Source organism: Etheostoma cragini, chromosome 2 (genome assembly GCF_013103735.1).
Source record: "Etheostoma cragini isolate CJK2018 chromosome 2, CSU_Ecrag_1.0, whole genome shotgun sequence".
Lineage (NCBI taxonomy): Eukaryota > Metazoa > Chordata > Actinopteri > Perciformes > Percidae > Etheostoma > Etheostoma cragini.
In genome coordinates this window covers 2,728,138-2,751,516 of record NC_048408.1, presented here as the reverse complement: position 1 = coordinate 2,751,516, position 23,379 = coordinate 2,728,138, and the positions used below count along the sequence as shown (strand labels likewise).

At 41.0% G+C, this 23,379-nt stretch overlaps 1 protein-coding gene across 3 annotated transcripts in view; it reads left to right on the top strand.

The window, feature by feature from the left end:
- The window catches only part of LOC117936969 (myotubularin-related protein 7-like), a 35,814-nt gene that overhangs the window by 3,444 nt on the left and 8,991 nt on the right, over window positions 1-23,379 (top strand). For 2 of the 3 annotated variants that reach the window (XM_034860531.1, XM_034860553.1), the window contains exons 5-11: window positions 11,886-12,014; window positions 12,243-12,377; window positions 12,599-12,731; window positions 13,366-13,475; window positions 13,722-13,847; window positions 18,869-18,918; window positions 20,077-20,277. In XM_034860531.1, coding sequence (XP_034716422.1) covers window positions 11,886-12,014; window positions 12,243-12,377; window positions 12,599-12,731; window positions 13,366-13,475; window positions 13,722-13,847; window positions 18,869-18,918; window positions 20,077-20,277 — 884 coding nt within the window. The remainder of the gene's footprint in view (window positions 1-11,885; window positions 12,015-12,242; window positions 12,378-12,598; window positions 12,732-13,365; window positions 13,476-13,721; window positions 13,848-18,868; window positions 18,919-20,076; window positions 20,278-23,379) is intronic. The other variant, XM_034860542.1, reaches the window with a different exon arrangement.

Below are 23,379 nucleotides of genomic sequence, written 5' to 3'. Positions count from 1 at the left end.
CACCTCTACTAAAGATATTATTCTAATATACTCTATGGTTCTTTTGTTAGAGTAACTTTTTTTCTCCTATGTTTTCGTGTCTAAAAACAACAATTTGACATTGGTCCAGTATTAGGCAACAATTGTTGGTTGGCAGCAGGAAAACAAGCTACAATGTTAGTTAATAGGGCGATTGTGCAGCTTGTATTTATGTTTACAAAAGTGCTCCTTTTGCTGCTGTAAGGCTCAGATTAATATTCTAAATGTCTGACAACATTATGGAAAGGATTTCCAAGGAGGTCGACCTTTGTGTTAAAGAGTGAGATACTTTTTTAAAAACAAAAAATACATTAAATCGCGTTTGCTAAAGTCACTAGACTCCATATAAATATACAGTAATTTACTGTAGCATCGTAAAATACACTTCATTCAAAGTAGACAGATATAAAGGTATGAAAAGCTGTTTAGGCTTGTATTTCCACTTTTACAACCATCAACTCTACTTTTAGTTGAAATAAACACGTAGTTTACCGATTTACATGAAAAAAAAAATGTTGGCTCTATTTACGCTAAAAGTATTGTTTTTTTAATGGATTGTGGTGGGTTTAGCACCAGCGACTTTAGAATGGTTTCTGGTTAAATAGAAAGGTTTTAAAGAGGTTTTAAAAAGGCCTATCTCTGAGGGAACCTTTCCATAATGTTGTCAGAATACAATCTAAGCCTTACAGTGGCAAAAAACAGCACTTATGGTGGACTTTGCCTTATAGGGTTACATATTTATCTGTGGTTGCCGGTTACAATATTCACACACTTAATACTGGACCAAGTTCAAAGATTGTTGTTCCTATCAGACACAAACACATAGTAAAATAGGGTCCAGGCTGAAAACAACAGTAGTTACCCTTTAAGTACAGTGAATATTGCCTTGTATTCAGGCCATTTATAAGGTCATAGATAAGTTACTACACGCCTCCTTTCAGCACTGACTGCTTATTAGCAGCTTCCTTCTCTAACATCAGGCGCATATAGATCATCTCAAAGTGAGACCACAGAGTAACGTCTTAACTCACATATTTAATTGGACCGCAGCAGAGTGGGGCCAGTCTTATGAATACTCACTAAATGAGTGATGAAGTTACATCATTGGTCAGTCAAATGAGTCTTTCTAAAATGAATAGGCAGGTGGTAACATTTTGATGTGCCAATGGTATTTCCCAAGGAAAACAAAAACAGACTAGAAGGGCAAACAGAGAGCGCAGACCTGCTTCTCTTTTAAGATGTGCAAAATATATACTGTATATGTCTGGATATTAGGGCTGGGCAATAAGTCAATATGATAATTTATTGTCGTTCAAGGGAAATAACTTATCGAGATATCGTGACAGACAATTACGTTGTCTAAAGCACATACCAACTAATTTTTCTAAGAAAATCTGTTGTGAAAAATTTTAAAGGAATATCATTTGAATTATTGCAGATTTGTTTCAACATTACACTATTTTAAATTTGTAAACATAGTCAGTATATAGCTGAAAAAAGTTTTTCTTTAAATTTTTACTTTATAATTTCACTTAAAACCGTTTACCACATTAATGATGATTATTATTCTAATATGGCATTTTAAATATTGTACTGTAATATTTAACTTTCTCCATATTGCCTATTCCTACTGGATATATTTTCAAAAATACTAGAATTATGTCAAAATAGGTCTGGGCTTAGCTGAAGCATCATCATCTCAGGTTTATATAGCTAATAAAGGAATGGAAAAAGAGTAAATTCAGAGTTCTCCAGGCTCTGCTAGCTTTGCTAGCCCGGTGGTCTTGTTCCTTGCTTCCACAGACAATTTTTTTCCAGTTGGTAACTTAATCCAGTAACCCCAGCTTGTTATTTGAGGTAAATTAACCCGAAATTATACAACAAAACTTTAAAAATTATCTGTTTTTGAGATTATAATACAAGCTTAAACATGTTTAAAAACTATAACAAGAATTAGCTAAATGCAGATTACTAGCTAGGGCACCTGCGGTCTCTCCTCCCGTCAGGAGGAGTGGTCGGCAATCTGAAGACGGACTTTTAGCAGGTTCTAGCCACTCTCATTTGCGACTAGGAGTCTGGGCATTCCAGAATCAGAACCCGGGACTGTTCCTGATTGCCAGACCTTCCTCCACAGCACTGGCTAGTCCACACAGCATTCCGGGATAGGACACAAACGTGCTCTGGTTTATTCTGAGTCAGATTGGACAGATAGTCTAGCTTGCTGTCTAGATTAACCCTGCAGGGATCCTTATAAATCCACCAGTGTAGAATTCCAATTGAGGTGTTAAGCCTCTCTTTACGCATAACGCGTAGCTCCTCTGATGAGCGGATGGCACCTTGTACGGCAGCCCCGGCCACAGTGTATGAATGTGTGTGAATGGTGAATGTTTCCTGTAGATGTAAAAGCGCTTTGAGCAGTTGTTAAGACTGGAAAAGCGCTATATAAATACAGCACATTTACATTTACATTTACATTTACATCCTATGGCACCATTTTGATGCTAACAAGCCATCACCTGCCGTTAGCATTCTAAAGCTATTTGTCCATTGTTTATTTCTAAAGAAATACGACAATGTATAAAAGGCTCTATTACCTCATATCTCATGGTTTGGCTCTGTAGCAGACATTTTTGTAAAAATAGGCCCTCGATTTTCATAACCACGCAACACTACTGTTGCCTAGTAGAGAAATTAACGGAACAGTACAGGATAAGCTTGCAGAAAGTTTTGACTTACATTAGCTGTTTTGGTTTAATTACTAATGTTAACTAGCAATTTAGTTAGCTATAATTAGCCTGTGCCTATGTTATCTCTCCTTCTCTGTAAGATTGGGAATGATTCAGATTTCTCTTGGCACAGCCACCAGAAGACGTACAACTTTCAGACAGGCTGCTCACGTCACATCTACATCATCAAGCTCAGTTGGAGGCAGCACAGTAACGCTCAGCACTCACCGGAAAAGTGCTTCTTATAATCCTTACTGGTCTCCGTTCAGAGCAACAAGATCTGTTGGTCAATTTCTTTAACTGTCTATTACTCCAACACAAAGAAAGCAGAAGGTAACGGACATCCGGTCGAAAAGAGTGACATGACGGCAAAATTTCAGGCGGCACCTGAACAATCCTGGAAGTGGAACTTGATGGATGTAGATTAGGTTTGTGCTGGCTGATTTTGAGCTGCTGCAGCGGCTAGTTAAAGGTCCCCTCCACCAGTCAGCTACCACCACAAATAAAATCTAATTCTTAAAGAAACTGTTCTGCCCTTCAGGCATTTAAGTTGAATTGTTATAGCTTTAATTTGGTATACTTGCAGTTTAATTCAGGCTCTTATTTTGACATTTGTTTAGCGAGCTAAAACTGGAAGTAGGAAATCGCAGTAGAATTCACCACGTTAGAAACGCGTGAGAAAGGCAGATTATCAATTTGCCAGGGAAATGCATTCAGCCAGTTAACTTCCCAGCAGAAGCATCGCTTGTATGTATATATCTTTGTTCTGAGTTAACTTTAAAGCATAATCTTTTAATGTTGTAAAAGGAATGTTAATGGAAACTAGGTTGCTTAGCTAATTACAATATTTTGCTGTTGGCATGTGTATGGATTCAGCACAACATGAAGAAAATAAATCTGCATATAAGGAAATAAGGCTTTCTTCGTGTTCATGAATAGAGAGTTTAGCTCACTGTTTAGTTGGAGTTGTTACACCTCAGCGAGAACAATACAGTAAAAAAGCGTTATCCAGCTGAAGTTTCAACAGCTTAAAAAGCAAGTAGTCAAGTAAAATGGAATCAGAAAGGACTGATAATGCATCTGTGCGCACAAGAAAATCAAAGAGCTCCCACTCATCAGCATCAAGTGCAGCAGTAAGGGCGCGTGCTAAAGCAGAGGCGGCAAAGGCTCGAGCAGCGTTTGCTGAGAAAGAAGCAGAGCTGAAGGTACAAAGTGCAGCAAAAGAAGCAGAGCTACAATTAGGAAAAGCAAAGCTAGAAGCTGAACTAGGCGCACTTGAACTTCAAAGAGAGGCAGCTGCAGCTATTGCCCAAGCCGAGGCATTAGAAGCAGCCGAACTGGATATAGAAGATTCAATCGCGACCGATGTATCTTCTCAAGCAAATTTACAAAACGAAATTATAACACGTACTAATGAATATGTAGTAGCTCAAACTCAAGCATCTGCCCATGCAACATTACCTGAGGCAGCATTGTCAGAAGGAAGCTAAGTCACATGGAAACCTCCATCAGAACGCAACTCACAGTTACGGGAAGGACATCACGAGGTTGTAAACAGACCATCTGAGCATAACACAGCGCCGGAAAAGCCATTCTTCAGCAACCCGACTAAATTCAGGGATGTAACCCACATCAGCACACCACTTAATGGACATCATACAACACCCATTAGAGACATTGGGCTTTATACAACACCTGCTAGAAACAGCGAACACCTGGCAAAACTCAAGACAGTACATCATCCTTGCAAATCACCATTTAAGGCAGCAGCTCCGTCACACGTGGCCGTGAATGCACCATCCATCCCAAGCGTGACACCTGAAACTCCCTCACCAGGGCTATTGCCCTACTTATCCACATAGCCAGCATTTACAGACGCAACAAGTCCAGCAAATGTAAAGGATGGCACCACTGCAACTTCCCACGCACGCCGGATGAGTTGTCTCAGGCGAGACACATTATTATCAGAGCCGCACAGTAAGATGTCTACGTGAAAGAGCTCACGGCTCTTGAGCCCGGACAAGCTGTAACCAAAGACAGTTCCCTTCACAAGCTCAGAGTTGTTCTTCAATATCATCTGATTCGTGTTGGTGGCAGATTAAAACACGCTGACTTGAGCACTCATGAAAAAAAAAAACATTATCTTGCCTAAGACTAGTCACATTTCTTTGCTGTTGGTGCAACAGTATCATGAAGAATTAAAGCATTAAGGCTTCCACTTCACCGAAGGGGCCCTGAGAGCAGCAGGTTTCTGGGTGATAGGCTCAAAACGACTTATCGCCTCTGTCTTGCACAACTGTGTATTGTGCCGAAAGTTACGGCAAAGAACAGAGGAACAACTCATGGCAGATCTGCCCCCAGAACGCTTGCACCCACCCTTCACCTATGTAGAAGTAGATGTGTTCTGACCATGGCAAATAGTCTCAAGACGGACAAGAGGTGGACAGGCCCAAAGCAAACGATGGGCAATGCTCTTCTGCTGCATGAGCTCACGAGCAGTGCACATCAAGATCATCGACTCCCTAGACACGTCAAGTTGCATTACTGCATTGAGACGTTTCCTTGCCATACTTGGACCTGCAAAGCAGATAAGATCGGACCGCGGAACAAAATTTGTAGCCGCAGCAAAGGAACTGGGACTAAGCAAACAACAACCTGACATCACAGTGCAGAACTACTTGAGTCAACAGGGGTGCTCTTGGGTGTTTAATCCTCCTCATGCATCCCATATGGGAGGATCATGGGAACGTATGATAGGCCTGTCAAGACGGATCCTCGATGCAATCCTTCTCCAAGCAAACATCCAGCTTACCCACGATGTCCTCTGATGATGGAAGTGACTGCAATAATCAATACCAGACCTCTTGTTCCAGTCTCCACTGACCCAGAATCACCATTCATATTGTCTCCTGCAATGATACTTACTCAGAAAGTTGGAGTTACCCCACCGCACAGAGATTTCACAGACAAGGATCTTCTCAGCAAACAATGGAAACAAGTCCAAGCTCTCGCTGACAGATTCTGGTGTCGTTGGCGTCACAAGTATCTCCCCACTCTACAAGCCCGCAAGAAATGGACAGATTCCCAACGGGATTTGAAAGAAGGAGACATTGTGCTCCTGAAGGACAGTCAAGCTGCACGTAACACGTGGCCCATGGCGAGGATCACAGCTGTTTTCCCTGGGAGAGACAGCAAAGTAAGGAAGGTGGAGCTCAGGGTATCGGACCAAGGTTCTGGGAAGGTGTTTTTGAGACCAGTGTCAGAAGTAGTTCTTCTTCTGCCCAAAGACTGAAGGTTCAAAGACATTTGATAGTTAATAGTGACCTTTAAGGTCAGACAGGGAGTGTTCTGCCCTTCAGGCATTTAAGTTGAATTTTTATGCATTTAATTTGGTATACTTGCAGTTTAATTCAGGCTCTTATTTTGACATTTGTTTATCGAGCTAAAACTGGAAGTAGGAAATCGCGGTAGAATTCACCACGTTAGAAACGCGTGAGAAAGGCAGATTATCAATTCGCCAGGGAAATGCATTCAGCCAGTTAACTTCCCAGCAGAAGCATCGCTTGTATGTATATATCTTTGTTCTGAGTTAACTTTAAAGCATATTCTTTTAATGTTGTAAAAGGACTGTTAATGGAAACTAGGTTGCTTAGCTAATTACAATATTTTGCTGTTTGTTCCCTAGTTTTACTCTCTCGTCTCTCATCACAATGGCATGTGTATGGATTCAGCACAACATGAAGGAAATAAATCTGCATATAAGGAAATAAGGCTTTCTTCGTGTTCATGAATAGAGAGAGTTTAGCTCACTGTTTAGTTGGAGTTGTTACACCTCAGCAAGAACAGTACAGCACTGTACTCAATACATGTTTTACAAACATTTTGAAGCAAATTAATATGCACTGATTCAATTCAATTCAATTCAATTTTATTTATAGTATCAATTCATAACAAGAGTTATCTCAAGACACTATACAGATAAACCACACTCCAGAATTTACAAGGACCCAACAGTTCTAGTAGTTTCCTCCAGAGCAAGAAACAGTGCGACAGTGGCGAGGAAAAACTTCCTTTTAGGCAGAAACCTCGGTCAGACCCAGGCTCTTGGTAGGCGGTGTCTGACGGGCCGGCTGTGGTTAGAATGAAGGGTGGCAATAACAAAAATAGAAAAAATGCATCCACACTGAGATAATAATGATAATAAGCTTTAGATTATAATTCTCCATGCCGCCATTGCAAACAGTGGGCATATTTCTGGTCTAAACACGGAAGGAAGTCCGCAGCGAACTGGTTGGTGTTACGTTAATCCTATCAACAGCGCTGTGCAAGATTATTATCTTTAATATGGCTGTGGAAAACAAAGCTGCGTTTTTTAACTATTTACAAGATGTTTATTTATTGGTTGTTGTCCGGGTCGTGGTCACCTGTGAGACCTTCACCACATCTGCTACACACAGTATTGTGTACAGTATTGTCAGTATAAAAACTGAACCATCCTTTATAGTTAACTTTATAGTTTTCATTACCTGAAGCGTTTATTACACTTGTTAATTTTCCTCCTATAATCCCAGTGTGGTTCATTGGTGACATTTATGTCCTGCGTGTTGCCCAGAGGAGCTGCGTGGACAGCCACCTCAGGGTGCTAGATGTCTGGTTTAGCTGGGGCGGACTGCAGTGGAAAGGATTTCTCCCCTTTCTTTTCCCACTTCCTGCAAGGAAGTGCTGTCCTGAATGTTCTAATGTGGCGGCAACGACATGGGGATGTCAGCATAGTCAAGCTGATTCCTGTGAAGAAGGACTACCTGCACCAGTCTCCACCTCCTGCACTCTGGCATGAAGATCATGTTTTTTGAGAAGTTTTTTGACTGACTCAACAGTGCTGGAAGAAGGCTGGTGACGAAGATAGACAAGGCCAGGAAATTATCAACAGTGTTATGTTAAATGTTGTTTCTTTTAGAATATTTAATTTTTCTAAATTGTGTTTTTATGTTTATTATGGTTGTTGATTACATAACATCTCTAGCTATTTCCAACTTTGGTACAATCCCACCCTTTATCCCCTTTCCCCCCTACAGGCTCATGGACTCCCTGGTCTTGTGCTGGGCATAGCTGTTACCACTTGTACAGGCCCAGTCTGTTTTAATGTTGTCTATATCCTTGACATTTCACTTCCAACGGATTTTACTGATTAAGGCCAGATATCCGTTGCCTTGGGCTTCGTTTGTGTTGGCATTTTAAACTCTGATGGACTTCTGAGGACTATGGTTAACCTTTTCTCAGATCTTTGCAGGGTAAATCCAGACAGCTAGCTAGACTCTCTGTCCAATCTGGGTTTTCTGTTGCACGACTAAAACTACTTTTTAACATACACATATTTAATACATACACACCAAAACAAGTTGCTTCCGAGCATTTTTTGCAGAGGCGCCGCAGCTTTTCTCCGGTGCTTAGCACTGCCCTAGATCAGTGGTTCTCAACCGGTGGGGACTCTCTCCCGGGGGGGCGCGAGTACACTAGGAGGGGAGGGGGAAAAAACTGAAAAAAAAAAAATACTTTAACATGTACGTCAAAAGGCACAACTCTGCCGTGCCTTGTACGTAAATGTGTTATTGCAGTAATTGTCTCCATTAGATATCAAACATGAACCAATTAAAATCGAGATATTACTGTCCCTTTGCGTAGCTGACGTCATTACACCGGCTACGTTGTAAGCGCAATCCCCGCGAAATTCAAATTCAAAATAACAGCAGCGGAGTCCGCCAATATCACAGCGGTGAGGAATTTCTCTAAACTCGATTTTAATTTTTTTTAAAAAGAACTAATAGCAAGATGGAGGTCTATGCCAGCCTTAGATGGACTACTGCAGCAAAAGGGACAAATAAGTTGCATCGTTTCAAACTGACTGGTACGGAAGAAGAGATGTGGCTATGTGGCCGTGCTAACAGTGAGCGGCGGGACCTCTACGGGGTCCTGGATCTTATCAGTCAGCGGCTGGGCCTCTACGGGGTCCTGGATCTGAACAACCCGCCTGCAGCTTTAACCAAGCGGGAAAAACCGTCAGCTCATATAATACCGGCAACTACAGCTTTGCACATTTTCCACCCTGAAACGGATCAAAACATCCAGTCGGAACCGGACAGTCAGCCCTCGCCGAGTCAGAGACTTTGCAAACTAAAGCGCCGTAAAGACGAGTTTTACAACGCTGTGATCGACGCCTTCACGAGGAAGCGTCGGATGGATTTTATGTACAAATCTACCGATTGGTGAGTCAGGAACTATTTTGGGTTTAGTGGGATTGAACTATGTGATTGAAGTTGTTGTGTGTGTGTGTGTGTGTGTGTGTGTGTGAGAGAGAGAGAGAGAAAATATGTCACCCAGAGTATTTGCCTGAAATCTGAACTTTGCGGGAGCACACGGTCATCGCCAATCAATCTCGATAGGCCTTTACTACTAAACCCCAACAGTCTTTTTAAAGACTAAACCCACAAACAGTATTTTTTTAAGATTAGATCAAATCTCAGCCATAGCCAGTCATTATTTTAACTGCTAGGCAGTAGCTTCATTTAGCTAAAACTACCCACACACACACACACACACACACACACACACACACACACACACCAAGCGTTCAGTATTAAAATAAATTTAAAGATCGTCCCGACTGATTAGCCCCTGATACGTCTCTCAACATACACCACACACACAGTTACATAGAGCCAAAACTTTATTGAAAACACGTAACAAAAATGGAGAAATTTCTTGTGAGGACCAACAAGCCAACCGATGCACCACCAGCTGCAAAAAAGCTTCGAAGGTACGATGAATCATACCTGCAGTTTGGGTTTACAGTCACGGCTGATCTGAGACCTCAGTGTGTCGTGTGTGCCGAGGTGCTGGCAAACGACAGTATGAAGCCCTGCAAATTAAAACGGCACCTAGAAACAAAGCATGCTGGCATTAAAAATAAACCGGCTGAGTATTTTAAAAGAAAGCTTGATGGCCTCCATCAGCAACAGGCAACCATTTCAGTGCACAGCACTGTGTCTAAACAGTGTTTGGAGGCATCGTATGTAGTGGCCAAAAGGATCGGTAAACTGGGTAAACCGCATACAATCGCCGAGACTCTCATTTTGCCGGCAGCGCAAGACATGTGCAGGATAATGATAGGCGATAGTGCAGCAGCCAAACTCGGTGCAGTACCACTGTCCAATGACACAGTCGCTAGGAGAATTGTAGTCATGTCCAATGATATCAGAGAGCAACTGATAGAGTTCGTAAAAATGAGTCCTTACTACGCGCTGCAGCTGGACGGATCCACTGATGTTGCTGGGCAGGCACAGCTCCTCACCTATATCAGGTATCTGAGAGACAAGGCGATTGAGGAGGATGTCCTGTTTTTCCGGCCTCTTCAGTCGCACACTACAGGAGAAGCCATTTTCAATGTCCTTGATATTTTTATCAGTGAAAATGGGTTGGCTTGGGACCGATGCGTTGGCCTATGCACGTTTGGTGCGCGGGCAATGACGGGGCGTGAGCGTGGCCTAGCTGCTCGCGTTCAGCAAGTAGCTGCTAAAAAAATGCCGGTTCTCTTTGACTCCGTGCTGAACCAATCCGTGATAATATTAAATCTAATCAAATCATGGCCGCTAAACTCTCGCTTGTTTGGGGTCCTCTGCCAGGAAATGATGATGATGATAATAATAATAATAATAATAATAATAATAATAACAATAATAACAATAATAACAACAACAAAGCATATAACCTCATATAAATATATAGCAATAGCCTACTAATGATGATAGGCCTAATACTATTCATAATAATAATACTAATACTAATAATAATAATAATAATAATATCTGCAAGCTCACATTAGAAGTCTGGTACTACTATCTATCTATCTATCTATCTATCTATCTATCTATCGTTTGTGGTGTGTGGGGCAAAGTGGGCACTAGGGCCCCAACTGCAATGAACCAGCTTTGGCGGGGCCCAGCTTGCAAAAGGTTGAGAACCCCTGCCCTAGATGATTATGATTGGTTTAAAGAAATGACAATAAACCAGGGCACATTTTCCTCCCATCCCCTAATGCTATGTGGAGTAGCCAGACTCTTGTCCAGCGCGCTTTTGGGAAGGGTCTGGCAAAGCGAGACTAGTTTTTATGTAATTGATGTGAGAATGTTTACTGTTGTATAGTTTTGTATTAAATTCTATTTATATTTGTACTACTTTTGTCTTTACTGACTGTAAATGTTACATTTCACATTAAAATCTGTCAATTCAAAGTACAAGCAAATCACACAATGCAGATAAAACATTCAGCATTAATGCTACTCTATTTTGACAAGAAATAATAATTGTAGGTTAAGAAGAAAATCAAAATACTCTCACACGTTTCAGTCTTCTGACCATTCACAAGACATTGTCACTGGTCCTTCCTGTCTGGATCACCTCAGGGAACTGTTGGGTAACCTTCAAATTCTTTGAATTCTTTCTTCTCTGAATGCAAACAATACAACTTAAATTACTTTATGTTCAGTGGGTCATAATCAATTTTATTTTAGCTAAAATTAGGTTGAAGGCATAGTCTGTTTTGGTTATAATTTAATAAAATGTCATGTTTACTCTGGTAGCCTCAATAACGAACTCAAATCCAACCTGTGGTCCTTTGCTGCATGTCATCTCCTCTTTCTACCCCCATTTCTTGTTATGAGCCAGTTCATAGAGCCAGCTGTTGTAATGAATAATCATTCTAACTGTTGCTTATTCTTTGACACCTAAATCTGAATCTCCCAACAGGAAAAATAATGGTTTATCTTCTGTTATTACACCAAAGTGCTAAAACGGCGTGGCTCCAGCAGATTTAATCCGAGCACACTCATACAAAATAAATATTGTAAGAACAGCTGATTACTGGTGCAGTAAACTTCAGTGGGCGGGATGTTCTTGTGCGTACCATGAAATAGAATCCTGCCGACGCCACTGCTATAATGCATAAAGTTCCTCAGAAGCCTGTCAAATGCTGGTAATTGTAGTAATGAGATGGGGGTAAACAAAAAGCAGCAGAGATACTGTTCAGGGAATGTATACTACTAACAAAAAATAATAATGTTAAAATATATGTGTGTCCTCTCCCAGGTGTGCGATACATACCCATCAGAGCTGTTTGTTCCAAAGACAGCCACACCCGCTATCATTGTGGGCAGCTCAAGGTTCAGGAGTCGAGGACGATTTCCTGCTCTATCCTACTTCCACCAGGACACACTGGTCATTGTGAATATATGTTTTAAAAGATTGGACTGTTAACTTAACCTTTAAGTAAGAATTAAGTAGACAATGGAATTATCTACATAATCTAAATCACATGCCACCACAGAAGTGAGTGATATTTTAAACTTTTGACCTTTCCACTGATGCAAGGGGATATAATTGAAAAAATCTGTAGTAATAAAATGTGAATTGGGAAAATGATAATGCTGTTTGATTGTCATACAGGCAGCAGTGTGCCGGTGTAGTCAGCCACTGTCTGGCTTTAGTGGACGCTGTCAGGAGGATGAGATGATGCTGCAGATGCTGATGAAGTCCAACCCTGGCAGTGACTACATCTATGTGGTGGACACCAGGCCCAAGGTAACAATTCCCCTCCCGCACACGCACACACACACAGCTCCTTACATCCAAGTATAGCCACAGTAAACAATATAAACTATGAGCCATGTATATGACCTAATATTTGTATACAAAATACTGTGTGTGTGTGTGTGCAAGTGTGCGTGCGTGCATGCGTGCGTTTGTGTGTGTGTGTGTGTGCATGCTTGCGTGTGTCTGCCTGTGCGTGTGCGTTTGTCCAGTTGAACGCCATGGCAAATCGAGCAGCAGGTAAAGGCTACGAGAACGAGGACCACTACACCAACATCAAGCTGCAGTTCATTGGCATTGAAAACATTCACGTTATGAGAAGCAGCCAACAGAAAATCATTGACGGTAAGAAGTGTTTGTGTGTGTGTGTGTGTGTGTGTGTGGGGGGGGGGGGGGGGGGGGGGGGGGGGGGGGGGGGGGGGGGGCAGGTTTAGCTACATTTGTGGGGACCAAAAACTGTGAATACAGTATACTTATGGGGACCTGACAGCTTTGTGGGCAAAAAATGCTGGTCCCCATAACGTTAAAGGGCTTTTTGAGGAATAAGACTTGGTTTTAGGAGTAGGGTTAGAGTTAGGTCATGGTTAGGTTAGGTTAGGTTAAGTTAGGTTAGGTAAGGGATAAGGTTAGGCATTTAGGTTTGATGGTTAAGGTTAGGGTTAGGGGCTAGGGAATGCATTGTGTCAATGACTGGTCCCCACAAAGATAGCCAGACAAGACTTTGTGTGTGTGTGTGGGTGTGTGTGTGTGTGTGTGTGTGTGTGCGTGTGTGTGTGCGTGTGTGTGTGTGTGTCTAGAGAAAATAATACAAAGATGCAGCATCAGATGGAAAAAGGGAAACTTTGAAGTTAATCACACATAGCTGCTATCAGTAAATAAAAAGATTTCTTGTGATAGCATCTCTTACTTTTTCCTGTGTTTGTTTGTGTCTCTCTTCTCTCTCTCTCTCTCTCTCTCTCTCTCTCTGTCTTCCTTGCAGTAGGCGAGATGAGATCTCAATCCATGACTGACTTCCTGTATGGTCTTGAAAACTCTGGTTGGCTCAAACATATCAAAGCCATACTGGATGCTGGGCTCTTTATAGCCAGGGTGTGTACACAGACACAAACCTCTACACAGGCAGGCGCTCAGACAGATAACCACAAACATTTTTAAGGGTGTATAACTTATGAAAACCCAGGAATCAATGAAGGTCTTTTTGAGATAAATAACGGGTTACTAGGTTTTGTTGTATACATTCACTTTTTATTTAAGCTGGGAGCCCCCACCACTGCTGTTGTTTAACTGCTCTCTCTCTCTCTCTCTCTCTGTCTCTCTCTCTCTCTCTCTCTTCAGGCAGTTGCTGATGAAGGTGTCAGTGTTTTGGTTCACTGTTCAGATGGCTGGGACAGGACAGCTCAGGCGTGCTCTGTAGCCAGTATACTGCTGGACCCATATTACAGAACCATCAAAGGACTCATGGTAACACACACAAAATACTGATTTCTTGTTCCTACTCTAAGACAATATAAGTTTGTATTTCTGATTTAATCCACCTCTTAGACCAAAACGTACAATCACTGTAACATCTTTAAAAATGATCTGCTGAGCTGGGAATATGGGATACACTATGCAGACTCTATTTTGGTCTATAAAATCCTCGATGTACTCGCCAAACCCCTGCTAAAGGATTTTACAAAGAAAGACTCAAGTAGGTTGCAGGCTCTAGAGGTGACTGTGTAGACCTCAAGGGTAAAACCTAAAACTTGCGAACGAAAGATTTGTGTATTTGTAAACTATTGGTCTTTTAATTGTTTGATAATATGTCCTTTTGTTTACAATTCCCAATGCTTCTTTCTCAATGATCAGTCTTTTGCTCCCTTCTCGTTTGTGCTTGTCACTGCCCTCTGTGATGCGATTTAAACGATTGACGGCCAATCAATTGAATGATTGAATGTCATTCAAGTGACAGCCTTTGTAGTGTTTGATTGCTAGATTGTAGTTAGCAGTCATTTCAAAATGTAGCTATCTATGATTGATTGATTGCTAATGTTAGCTCAAAACGCCATTCAAGGGACAACATTTGTTGGGTTTGATTGCTAGCCTGTATACAGCAGTAGACAAACTCCGTTAAATAGGTCCATTTTTACTGTATTGACATTACTGAAGTCTCTCATTAGCATCTTGTAGACTTCTTGTCTCATTGACGCATGCACAACTCACATCTGCACTCGTCACAAGAACAATGTCTGGAGCTTTCTAACAAGACACACAAACAAATAAGTGGCATTTACAAAGAGACCGGCAAGTCTCCAAAGTCTCTCCTTGGGCTCCTGTTATGCGAGCTGTGGAGAGCTCCAGATATACGACATCCAGAAAGGAAATGCACAAGTCATGAGGTGGTTTACAACAGGTTGCAATATTCTCTTGGCAGCTTTAAGTCCAGCAATAACAGCCCGTTTTTGAGTTTTAGAGAGTTGGAGGGCTGACAGATCACTCAGAATAAAAACATTGGCAGTAACAGGTACAGCATCATTAATCAGGGCAGATATTTTGGATGCAATATTGTTGAGAGCTGAGAGCAATCCTAGATCATGTGAAGATATGAACCTTGAGCTTTTAGTGGGCAGAACATGCATAAAGGGCTGTTAATTATGCATTTTCAAAGGGGTGAGATATGTCCTATGAATGAAATTGTAACGAATCTGCTGATGGTCTTGAGTGTGTAATACTTCTGGATGCTAGACCAAACATCATATATTTGGGTAACATCCTTTTGCAAATGCGTCTCTCTTGATCCCCCCAAGACAGGCGCTGTTTAGAGGCGTTTCTTTCAGCAATGCTGATTGTAGCATAAAAGTGTCCAATGAGAAAAGTACTTATGTATTGGCAAACGGCGCTGGGAAAAGTGTAATAAACGGGCGATACCACAGTTAACGAGCATGGCGAAAGAAGGCAAAAAAATGTAATTACAATTTTCATCTAGAATGGCAAGAGGAAAGGACAAGTATGCTATGCCACAAAACACAAGAGCTGTGTAAAAGAAATCTCGAGCAGCACCACAACACAAACCACCAGAAATTCAAAGACAGCTATCCACCAAAGACCGCGATCTGTGCGAGGATAGTCGAGGAGTTGAAATTGAAGTTGAAGGTGGCTCAGCAGTCCCTCTTCACAAAACCTGCTGTACAACATAAAGCTGCTACTGAAGCACCATTTCATGTCACCAAACACAAAAACCCTTTTATAGATGCCATTTTTTAGATAGCTCATTGTATTTGTCAGAATGGCTTTCCCGGGGGCGGCCTCCATCTCACCCAATAAGAGCGTTTGCACCAACACTCAACACTGAGCTCAAGGGGAAAAAAGACAAATATGCTTTTCACCCAGAGCAGTACTGTGCCCATTGGACAAAGTTGAAAAAAAGTCAGTCAGCAACATGAGTTATACACCATGAAATATATGGCTTCATTAGTCTCAAACCCATTTCAGCCCTTTGATACAGAACAAGTATCAGCCAAAGTCCATCAAGTATTTGCTCTGCCAAGTGGTGTTGACATGGAAATAATTGATTTGCAAAATGACATTGTTCTAAAGGCCAGATTAAGGGACAGTGACTTTTGGAGACTTGTAAGCAGAGAGAAGATTCCTTTTCTCACTGCATGTGCACAAAGAGCGAGTGCCAACTTTGGATCCACTTACCTGTGTGAAATGGCGTTTTCACAGATGTAAATCATTATATCAACGTACAGAGCTGCTGTACTGACAGACACCTCACAGACTGCCTCAGACTAGCTTTCTGTAGCTATGAGCCAAACTACAAACTACTTAGTGACAAGATTTTGTCACAGCCATCACACTAACGAGTGAGTAACATGACTGCATGTAAAGGTTTTTTGCGTTCTGATGGCCTTATGAAAGTGATTCTTGAGATGTGACAGAGAACTGCACTTATAGTTATCTTTGTAAAGAGGTTTTCTTGGCACGGATTAACATTCAATGCTGTTGCTAAGAGTGAGTAATAATTGTAGTACTTGAATGACTGAAGTTGATGAGCATTACAGTAACATGGCACTACAAATGATCTGCTCATTGCAAAATGTGAAATTTGGCTCTTTGTTGTCCACAAAGGAACACAATAATCTGAATGTGAATAGAAATTAGCACATTTATTCAAAAAGATATACTTAAAATGGATGGACACAATTCTTAGAGCAAGATAGCTAGAGTGTGGCTTGTTTTATATGCCAGTTACATTGTAACTAAGATTTAATAAAACACTGAACTGACTGTAAAGTTCCTGATGTGTCAGCCTTAAGTGAATTAGTAAAGGTAAACGGCACAACATTAAGACAATATATAGAGACATACTAACACATTGGCCTTTATAAAGACCTGCTTACTTAACTGTGTATTCGTGGTAATTTTGTTGGCACACATTTTTGTGTATGTATAATGAATCATCAGAATAGAAAATAGTCCATTTATTCTTTGTATTTGTATGACTTAAAAAGGTTTTACTTATAACTGATGGTAGGATGACCCAATTCCTAGCTACAGTATGGCTTGTTTCATATTCCAGGTACAGGTTTTGTTTTAGTATTAACAAAATAGTAGTAACAAAATAGCTTGAAGCACTTACGGCACTTTATTTAGTTATTTTTAATCATAGTCTAATTAGTTTAGTTCAATTTTTACTATCTGATTCTTATGAGATTTTGTTTTATAGTATTGTGCCGGTTGGACTTTGTTTCTGTTATATTGTTTTTCTTTGTATGTGCTCCTAGTGCAATGATACAGAATTATCTGTTTTTATTATTCAGGTTTTATTGACTCGGTAATCAATTGACACGGGAGGGTCATTGATACTTGTGCAATGTATGCAATGTAGGGTGGATTGTATGTTGTATGTGTGTGTAAAGTCTATGTGTTTAATGATGTTTACAGCAGCCTTATGTAGTACTGATGCCCAAGACAAATTTCCCTGAGGGGACAATAAAGTTGATCTTGATCTTGAGTATATATTTTATTGCATCAAATTGAAAGTTAGAGAATAGTATTTCATGTTATTCAAATACATTTTGCATAACTAAAAGGCCTCAAGATAAAAGTGTTTTGGTATTCATTTTCTCTAGATCTTGCATTTTCACCAGGGCAGAGGTCAAGATGCTTAAAAGGGTTGGGGACCATTGCTCTAGATAGAGGACAAATAGTGCAGGACTCAAGGGGCAGCCTTGGCGTGAAGATCTAGAAACTGGAAACAAAGAAGAGGAGGTGCGTTTGGTTAAGACTCGGGCTGACGGTTTAGCTTAACTTTAATCATACCAATGAAAGTGTTAACAAAGCCCTTCACCTCTAAGACTGACCATAGAAATGACCACTCAAACCTATCAAAGGCTTTCATTGCCTCAAGAGAGAGAAGTGAAATTGGAGTTTTACTGTCTTCTGCCGCATCAACAATGCGGAGAAGGCGTCTAACATTATCAGCTGCTAGCCTCGTTTTTATGAATCCTATTTGGTCAGAGTTCATTAATTTTGACATCTCCAAATGATGGGCTTGGAGCTTTGCAAAACGATTTTTTGTCCATATTTATTTTACACATTGCTCTAGTTATTTTCATATTGTATTCATTTCACAAACAACCACTGTTTTGTTTCAGTTAGATTTATTAGGATATAGGTTTCAACAGTTCTGTGTTTGTTTCTTCCTACTCAAACTTCTTGGTTCCTTTTGTTTGGTCCACCATTCAGGAATGTTTGGGGAGAAGCTGCCTAGCATCTGGGGTGAATTTATGGTAACAATGATGTCATCACTGACATCATGAGACAGAACCAAGTCTTGGGTGTTTTCTGTGTTTAGTTGTATTTCATTTGTTTGGTTAATGCCTTGAGGGGTAATGGAAGGAGTAATTAATGGAAGGAGTAATGCCACTCATAAAGGTTTCTTTATTTTTGTAATTGAGTACAAACTGTGTCTACCTTTGGCCAGATTTTGGTAACGCAAGAAGTGTTTGGTAGACTCACCACTGGAAGATAGTGCAGAGCTATTTAAGAGCCCTATAAAGGCAGTGGCCTTTCCCAGCTCAGAGAAGTCTGCAGGCCTATCTTTTGACACTCGGGCAATGCTACGCGACAGATACCGTCATTCGAGATCTGCCAACCTTTACCTCATTAAAAAAAAAATGGTTACAGAAAAATCAAAACTGCATGCATAATGTATCATTGAGAAACGCATTAGATGAGTAGTCTGTGGCTATTGGCTATAAATGTTCCATAATATGTCATAATATAATATATCATAATATAAGTCTTTATTTTAAATTAATACATTTTATCTCTACCCTATTATCCTTCCTTCCCTCCTTTTCTTCCTTCTTTACTTTCTTGCTTCATCGCCTCCTTCTTTCTTTACTTTCTTCCTACTTCCTTTCCTTCCTTCTTTCCTGTCATCCTTCCTTCCTTTCCTGTTTTATATTTACATCTCTTCTTTTCATCTCTTCTAGGTGCTGATAGAAAAAGATTGGGTTTGCTTTGGACACAAGTTTTCCCACAGGTAATTAACTTTGGAAGTAGGTGTATCACCATAACTCCTTTTTGTTGTGCAATATATTATTATTATTATATTATATAATATATATATTTTTCCAAAATTAATTGCAATAAACTACACTATTGTCATTTAAAGACCATTTTATTCCACTGGTTTCATGATGACAATATGACAATATTATTGCATGACAATGCAAGCACACTCTTTCCAAGATCAAAGAACGTTTGCTGCTTAAAGCTAACGAGTTAGCGGTTACGGAGGTCTCTTCCGGGTCCTTCTAGCCTCTACAGGTGATTTTCTATCCAGCCTTTTTCGGGGTCGTTGAGCATTCAATCTGAACCGTTACATCCAAGATGTATCCACTTTATGTCCATAATTCATCGCGTTTTCGGTTATTTATGTCGCAAGCTCGCGGCTCCGTGTCTGCTCTCGGGGTGTTTAGGGAAGTGAAGCCAATAGAATGCCCATATATGGGATACAACGTCATCCAAAGAGTATGAAGGCTAAAAGAGGCTGAAAGAGGCCAATCCTCCCAGTCAAATTCTTCAGTATGTGATCAAAGATGCTATAGTGCACAAGATAGATATCTACCGTTTTAAAGAGGATAAGGGTCTCACTGGTTTAAGATTTGGCATATATTTATATTATATATTATATATTTGGGCTTTTTTGGAAAAAAATTAAATAGTATGTGCTTCATATGACTTATAATGTTCATTATGTTTATTTCTGCATAAAGGACAACTGTTTTAGACACACACATGCTTGTGTAGCATTGCTGTTGGCATAAGTATGGTTTGGTAACATTTTATTTTACAAAAGCTCAAAAGTTATAATATCAAACAGCACAGACAAAGTAGATTCTCTATGTTCCTTTTTTGGTTTTGGTTTTCTCTACATATTTTAAATGTACCATTTATGAGACCATTTGAGAAGTATTTTATATAAATATAAAATAATATTTTTTAAACAGATTTACGTATATTTTTCCATTCTCTTTTAAAATGTCTTACACAGTTCTTTAGAATTCAGACTGTTTTATATTTATATATGTCTGTTTAATATTTAATAAAGAATCGGTCACCCAAAAAATCTATTTACATGATTTTTTGAAGAGTGTGTAATGTGATGGACAGTTAAGATGGGGCAGTTTCCCTACAGGTACGCCCACCTTGATGGAGATCCTAAAGAAGTGTCTCCAGTTATTGATCAGTTTCTGGAGTGTGTGTGGCAGCTGTCTGAGCAGTTCCCATGTGCCTTTGAGTTCAACGAGCGCTTCATCATCGCCATACACACACACGTCTACTCCAGTCAGTATGGGACCTTTCTGGGCAACTGCCAGAAGGAGCGCAGGGATATGAGGTAGGACTGACATACTCCACACACTGGATGGTCTAAAGATACATGTTAAATCAAAGGTGTATCTTTATCTTAAATTGTCATGTTAACGGAGTGTGGGCTTAACAGCAGTGGGGTTAATGACCCTTTCAACGGGAAACAGACAAATATAGCGGGTTGAGAGCTTGCTGGATTCTGTGAGCAAACTGACTTACCTGGTTGGTAGGGACGGGCTAGTTTCCTGTGTCTATTTGCCGATTGCTGAGTGGTCTCCTGGATATGCGTTCCAAGGCTATGCAAGTCAAGGTCTTTTCTTTTGGAAAAGGGAACAGTGGGGGCTGGTAAGTGAGGTAGGCTTCAAAGTGGAAGATACTGGTGGCTGAGTTGGCGAGATTGTTGTGGGAGTAGTCCTCCGAGGTAAGATTTGCACACCAGGAGGAGGGGTTGGATTCAGTCACACAACAAAAGATCAAACTCCAGACTCTGGTTTGCTCTCTCTGTCTGCCAATTAGTTTGGGGGTGATAGCCAGAGGACAGGCTCACAGTAGTCCCTAAGGCCTTACAAAAAGCCCTGCAGAAGTGCTGCCAGTGTAGAGTGATGGTGGGTCTAGCACCTGGATGGTAGGTGAAGCGAGAGGAATAGGCCCATCTGGCCTAGCAGGGAATTCAATCTCTTAGCAGCTTGGATTTATGACATGTGTTTATGATCAGTCTAGGCCACCAAGGCCTTTTAGCTCCCTCCAGCAAATGTCTTCAGCGCCATATTAACAGCCAACAACTCCATGTTGCCAACATCATAGTTTTGCACTGAATGGGATAAATAGCGAGAGATGAATGCACAGGGGTATAAGTATTTATCAGGACCAACAAACTGGGACAAAACCGCCCCGACCCCAGTTTCAAAAGCATCGACTTCCAAAATGAACTGTTTATTGGAGTCAGACTAAACAAGAACAGGTGCTGAGGTGAACAACTGTTTTAACCTAGAGCTGGGCAATATATCAATATTATATCGCTATTGAGAAATGAGACTAGATATAATATCGTAATATGGCATAAGTGGTGTCTTTTCCTGGTTTTAAAGGCTAAAATGATGTCATTTTCTGAATTTACCACATTGTTGTTACTGTTCTGTTATATGACTTTACCCACTTAGTCATTATATCCACATTACTTTTGATTATTTTTCAAAAATCTCATTGTGTAAATATTTTGTGAAAGTACCAATAGTCAACACTACATTATCGTTGCGGTATTGAGGTCTTTGGTCAAAAATATCATGATATTTTATTTTCTCCATATTGTCCAGCCCTAATAACCCATGAAAAGCTTTGTCTGCTTCAATAGACCAACAGAACTTCACATTAACAGAGGTAAGTCTGGTGAGTGGAGAGGCAACCCGGATAGTAGTAGATAGTAGTCCCGGATAAATCACCAATAGTAGTTGACAAGCTGATTCCGAGTCCTGGGAACCTGCCACTCCTCCACTGCCCAGAATTTCTCTGGAGATATAATCCTCCCATTCTGAATGATGTAACCCAGATATGACACAGAGTCCACATCAAATTCACATTTTTCAGCTTTCACAAACAGCTTGTTCTCCAGCATCCAAGCAAGTACATGAGAGACGTGCTTCTTGGCTGACTGGAAAAACTTAGAATATTGTCCAGGTACACAAAAACAAACCGGTTCAGAAAGTCACAAAGAACATAATTGAGAGCTTGAAAAACAGCAGGTGCATTACTAAGACCAAAAGGCACTAGAGACTCAATGCGATTTTGTGTAGTACTTTTCCTCCTATAATGGCTCAAAAGCACAACTGATCAAAAGGAATGGGTATTTGTTCTCACTGGTTATGTTATTCAGGCCAAGGGAAGTCAATGCAAGGTCTAAGGGTCTTATCCTTCTTTGAAACGAAGAGGCCTGCACCCAGTTCTGAGGAGGATGGCTGAGTGATTCCTGCTAAAAGAGACTCAGAGATGTTTTTCTCCATAGCCTCCCTTTCTCTGGCTGCAAAAGATGGTACAATCGACTGGAGGGAAGCAGAGCCCCAGGCAGCAGATCCATTGCACAGTCAAAGGGGCAGTTTGGGGGCAAAGACAGGGCTCTCGCTTTACTAAAAACTTCACAAAGGTCATGATATTCGGGAGGCCCTTTAGACAGATCAGGTAGAGGGACATCAGTAGGAAGACACATTAGAGCTCCACCTGTAGGAGGAAGGGCAGATTTCAGACAAAGGGAGTGAGAGAGTGGGCTCCAGCTCACAATCTTGTTAAGTATGTGCGGGTTATGTTGTTGTTTAAGTCAGGGGTGCCCTAACACCTAGTGGATTACAGGGGGACATGATTGTGTGAAAAGAGAGGTTTCTTGGTGATTACCGGAGATGACCAGGGTTAAATTAGAGGTCTTGTGGGTTACCTTGGCAAAGACTTCCCCATCTAAGGCTAGCGCTGGGATGGGTCTTTCCAAGCGATCCAGATTGCCTCCCAACTGTACAACTAAGCTCTCATCCAGGAGATTTTCCTTTGCACCTTAAACATTGAGTGCCAGGAGGGCACACCAAACCTCCAACAGACAGAGAGGCCTGAACTTGCAAACTTGTCTTTAAAGCAGGTGAATTAGCGGCTAGTTTGTGGCTCGTCAATACACCTACACCAACTGACGAGCCCCCCCTTTTGGGCATACAGGACAAGTGGAAACAAAATTATCGGGCAGTACAGATACCCACCAGCTCGTACTGTGGAAATCCTTGGCGGGGAGAGGTGTGGTAGTTGAGTTTCCTGACCAATGGTTGACTAAGTCTGATCAGCAGCAGCAAGGTGGAAATCTTGTCCTGTCAGACTTGGGTAGCCCTGTTTTGGCTGCTCTCAAAAAGGGCTCTTAAAAACTGTTCATGCTGGCACAACAATGTTCCTTGGCTGGAGAGAGCCTGACGGATGTCCATAGTGTGGCCAGTTCGTACTGTCAAGCTTGCGCTTCAAAAGAGAACTTGACCCCCAAGGCACAAAACCCCCACGGTGGATTCATGCGGACTATGGTTAGCTGCTACTTAGCTCTCTTCAGGGTGAGTCCTGATGGCTAGCTAGTCCAATCTGAGTTTTCTGTTGCACGAACAAAACAACTTTT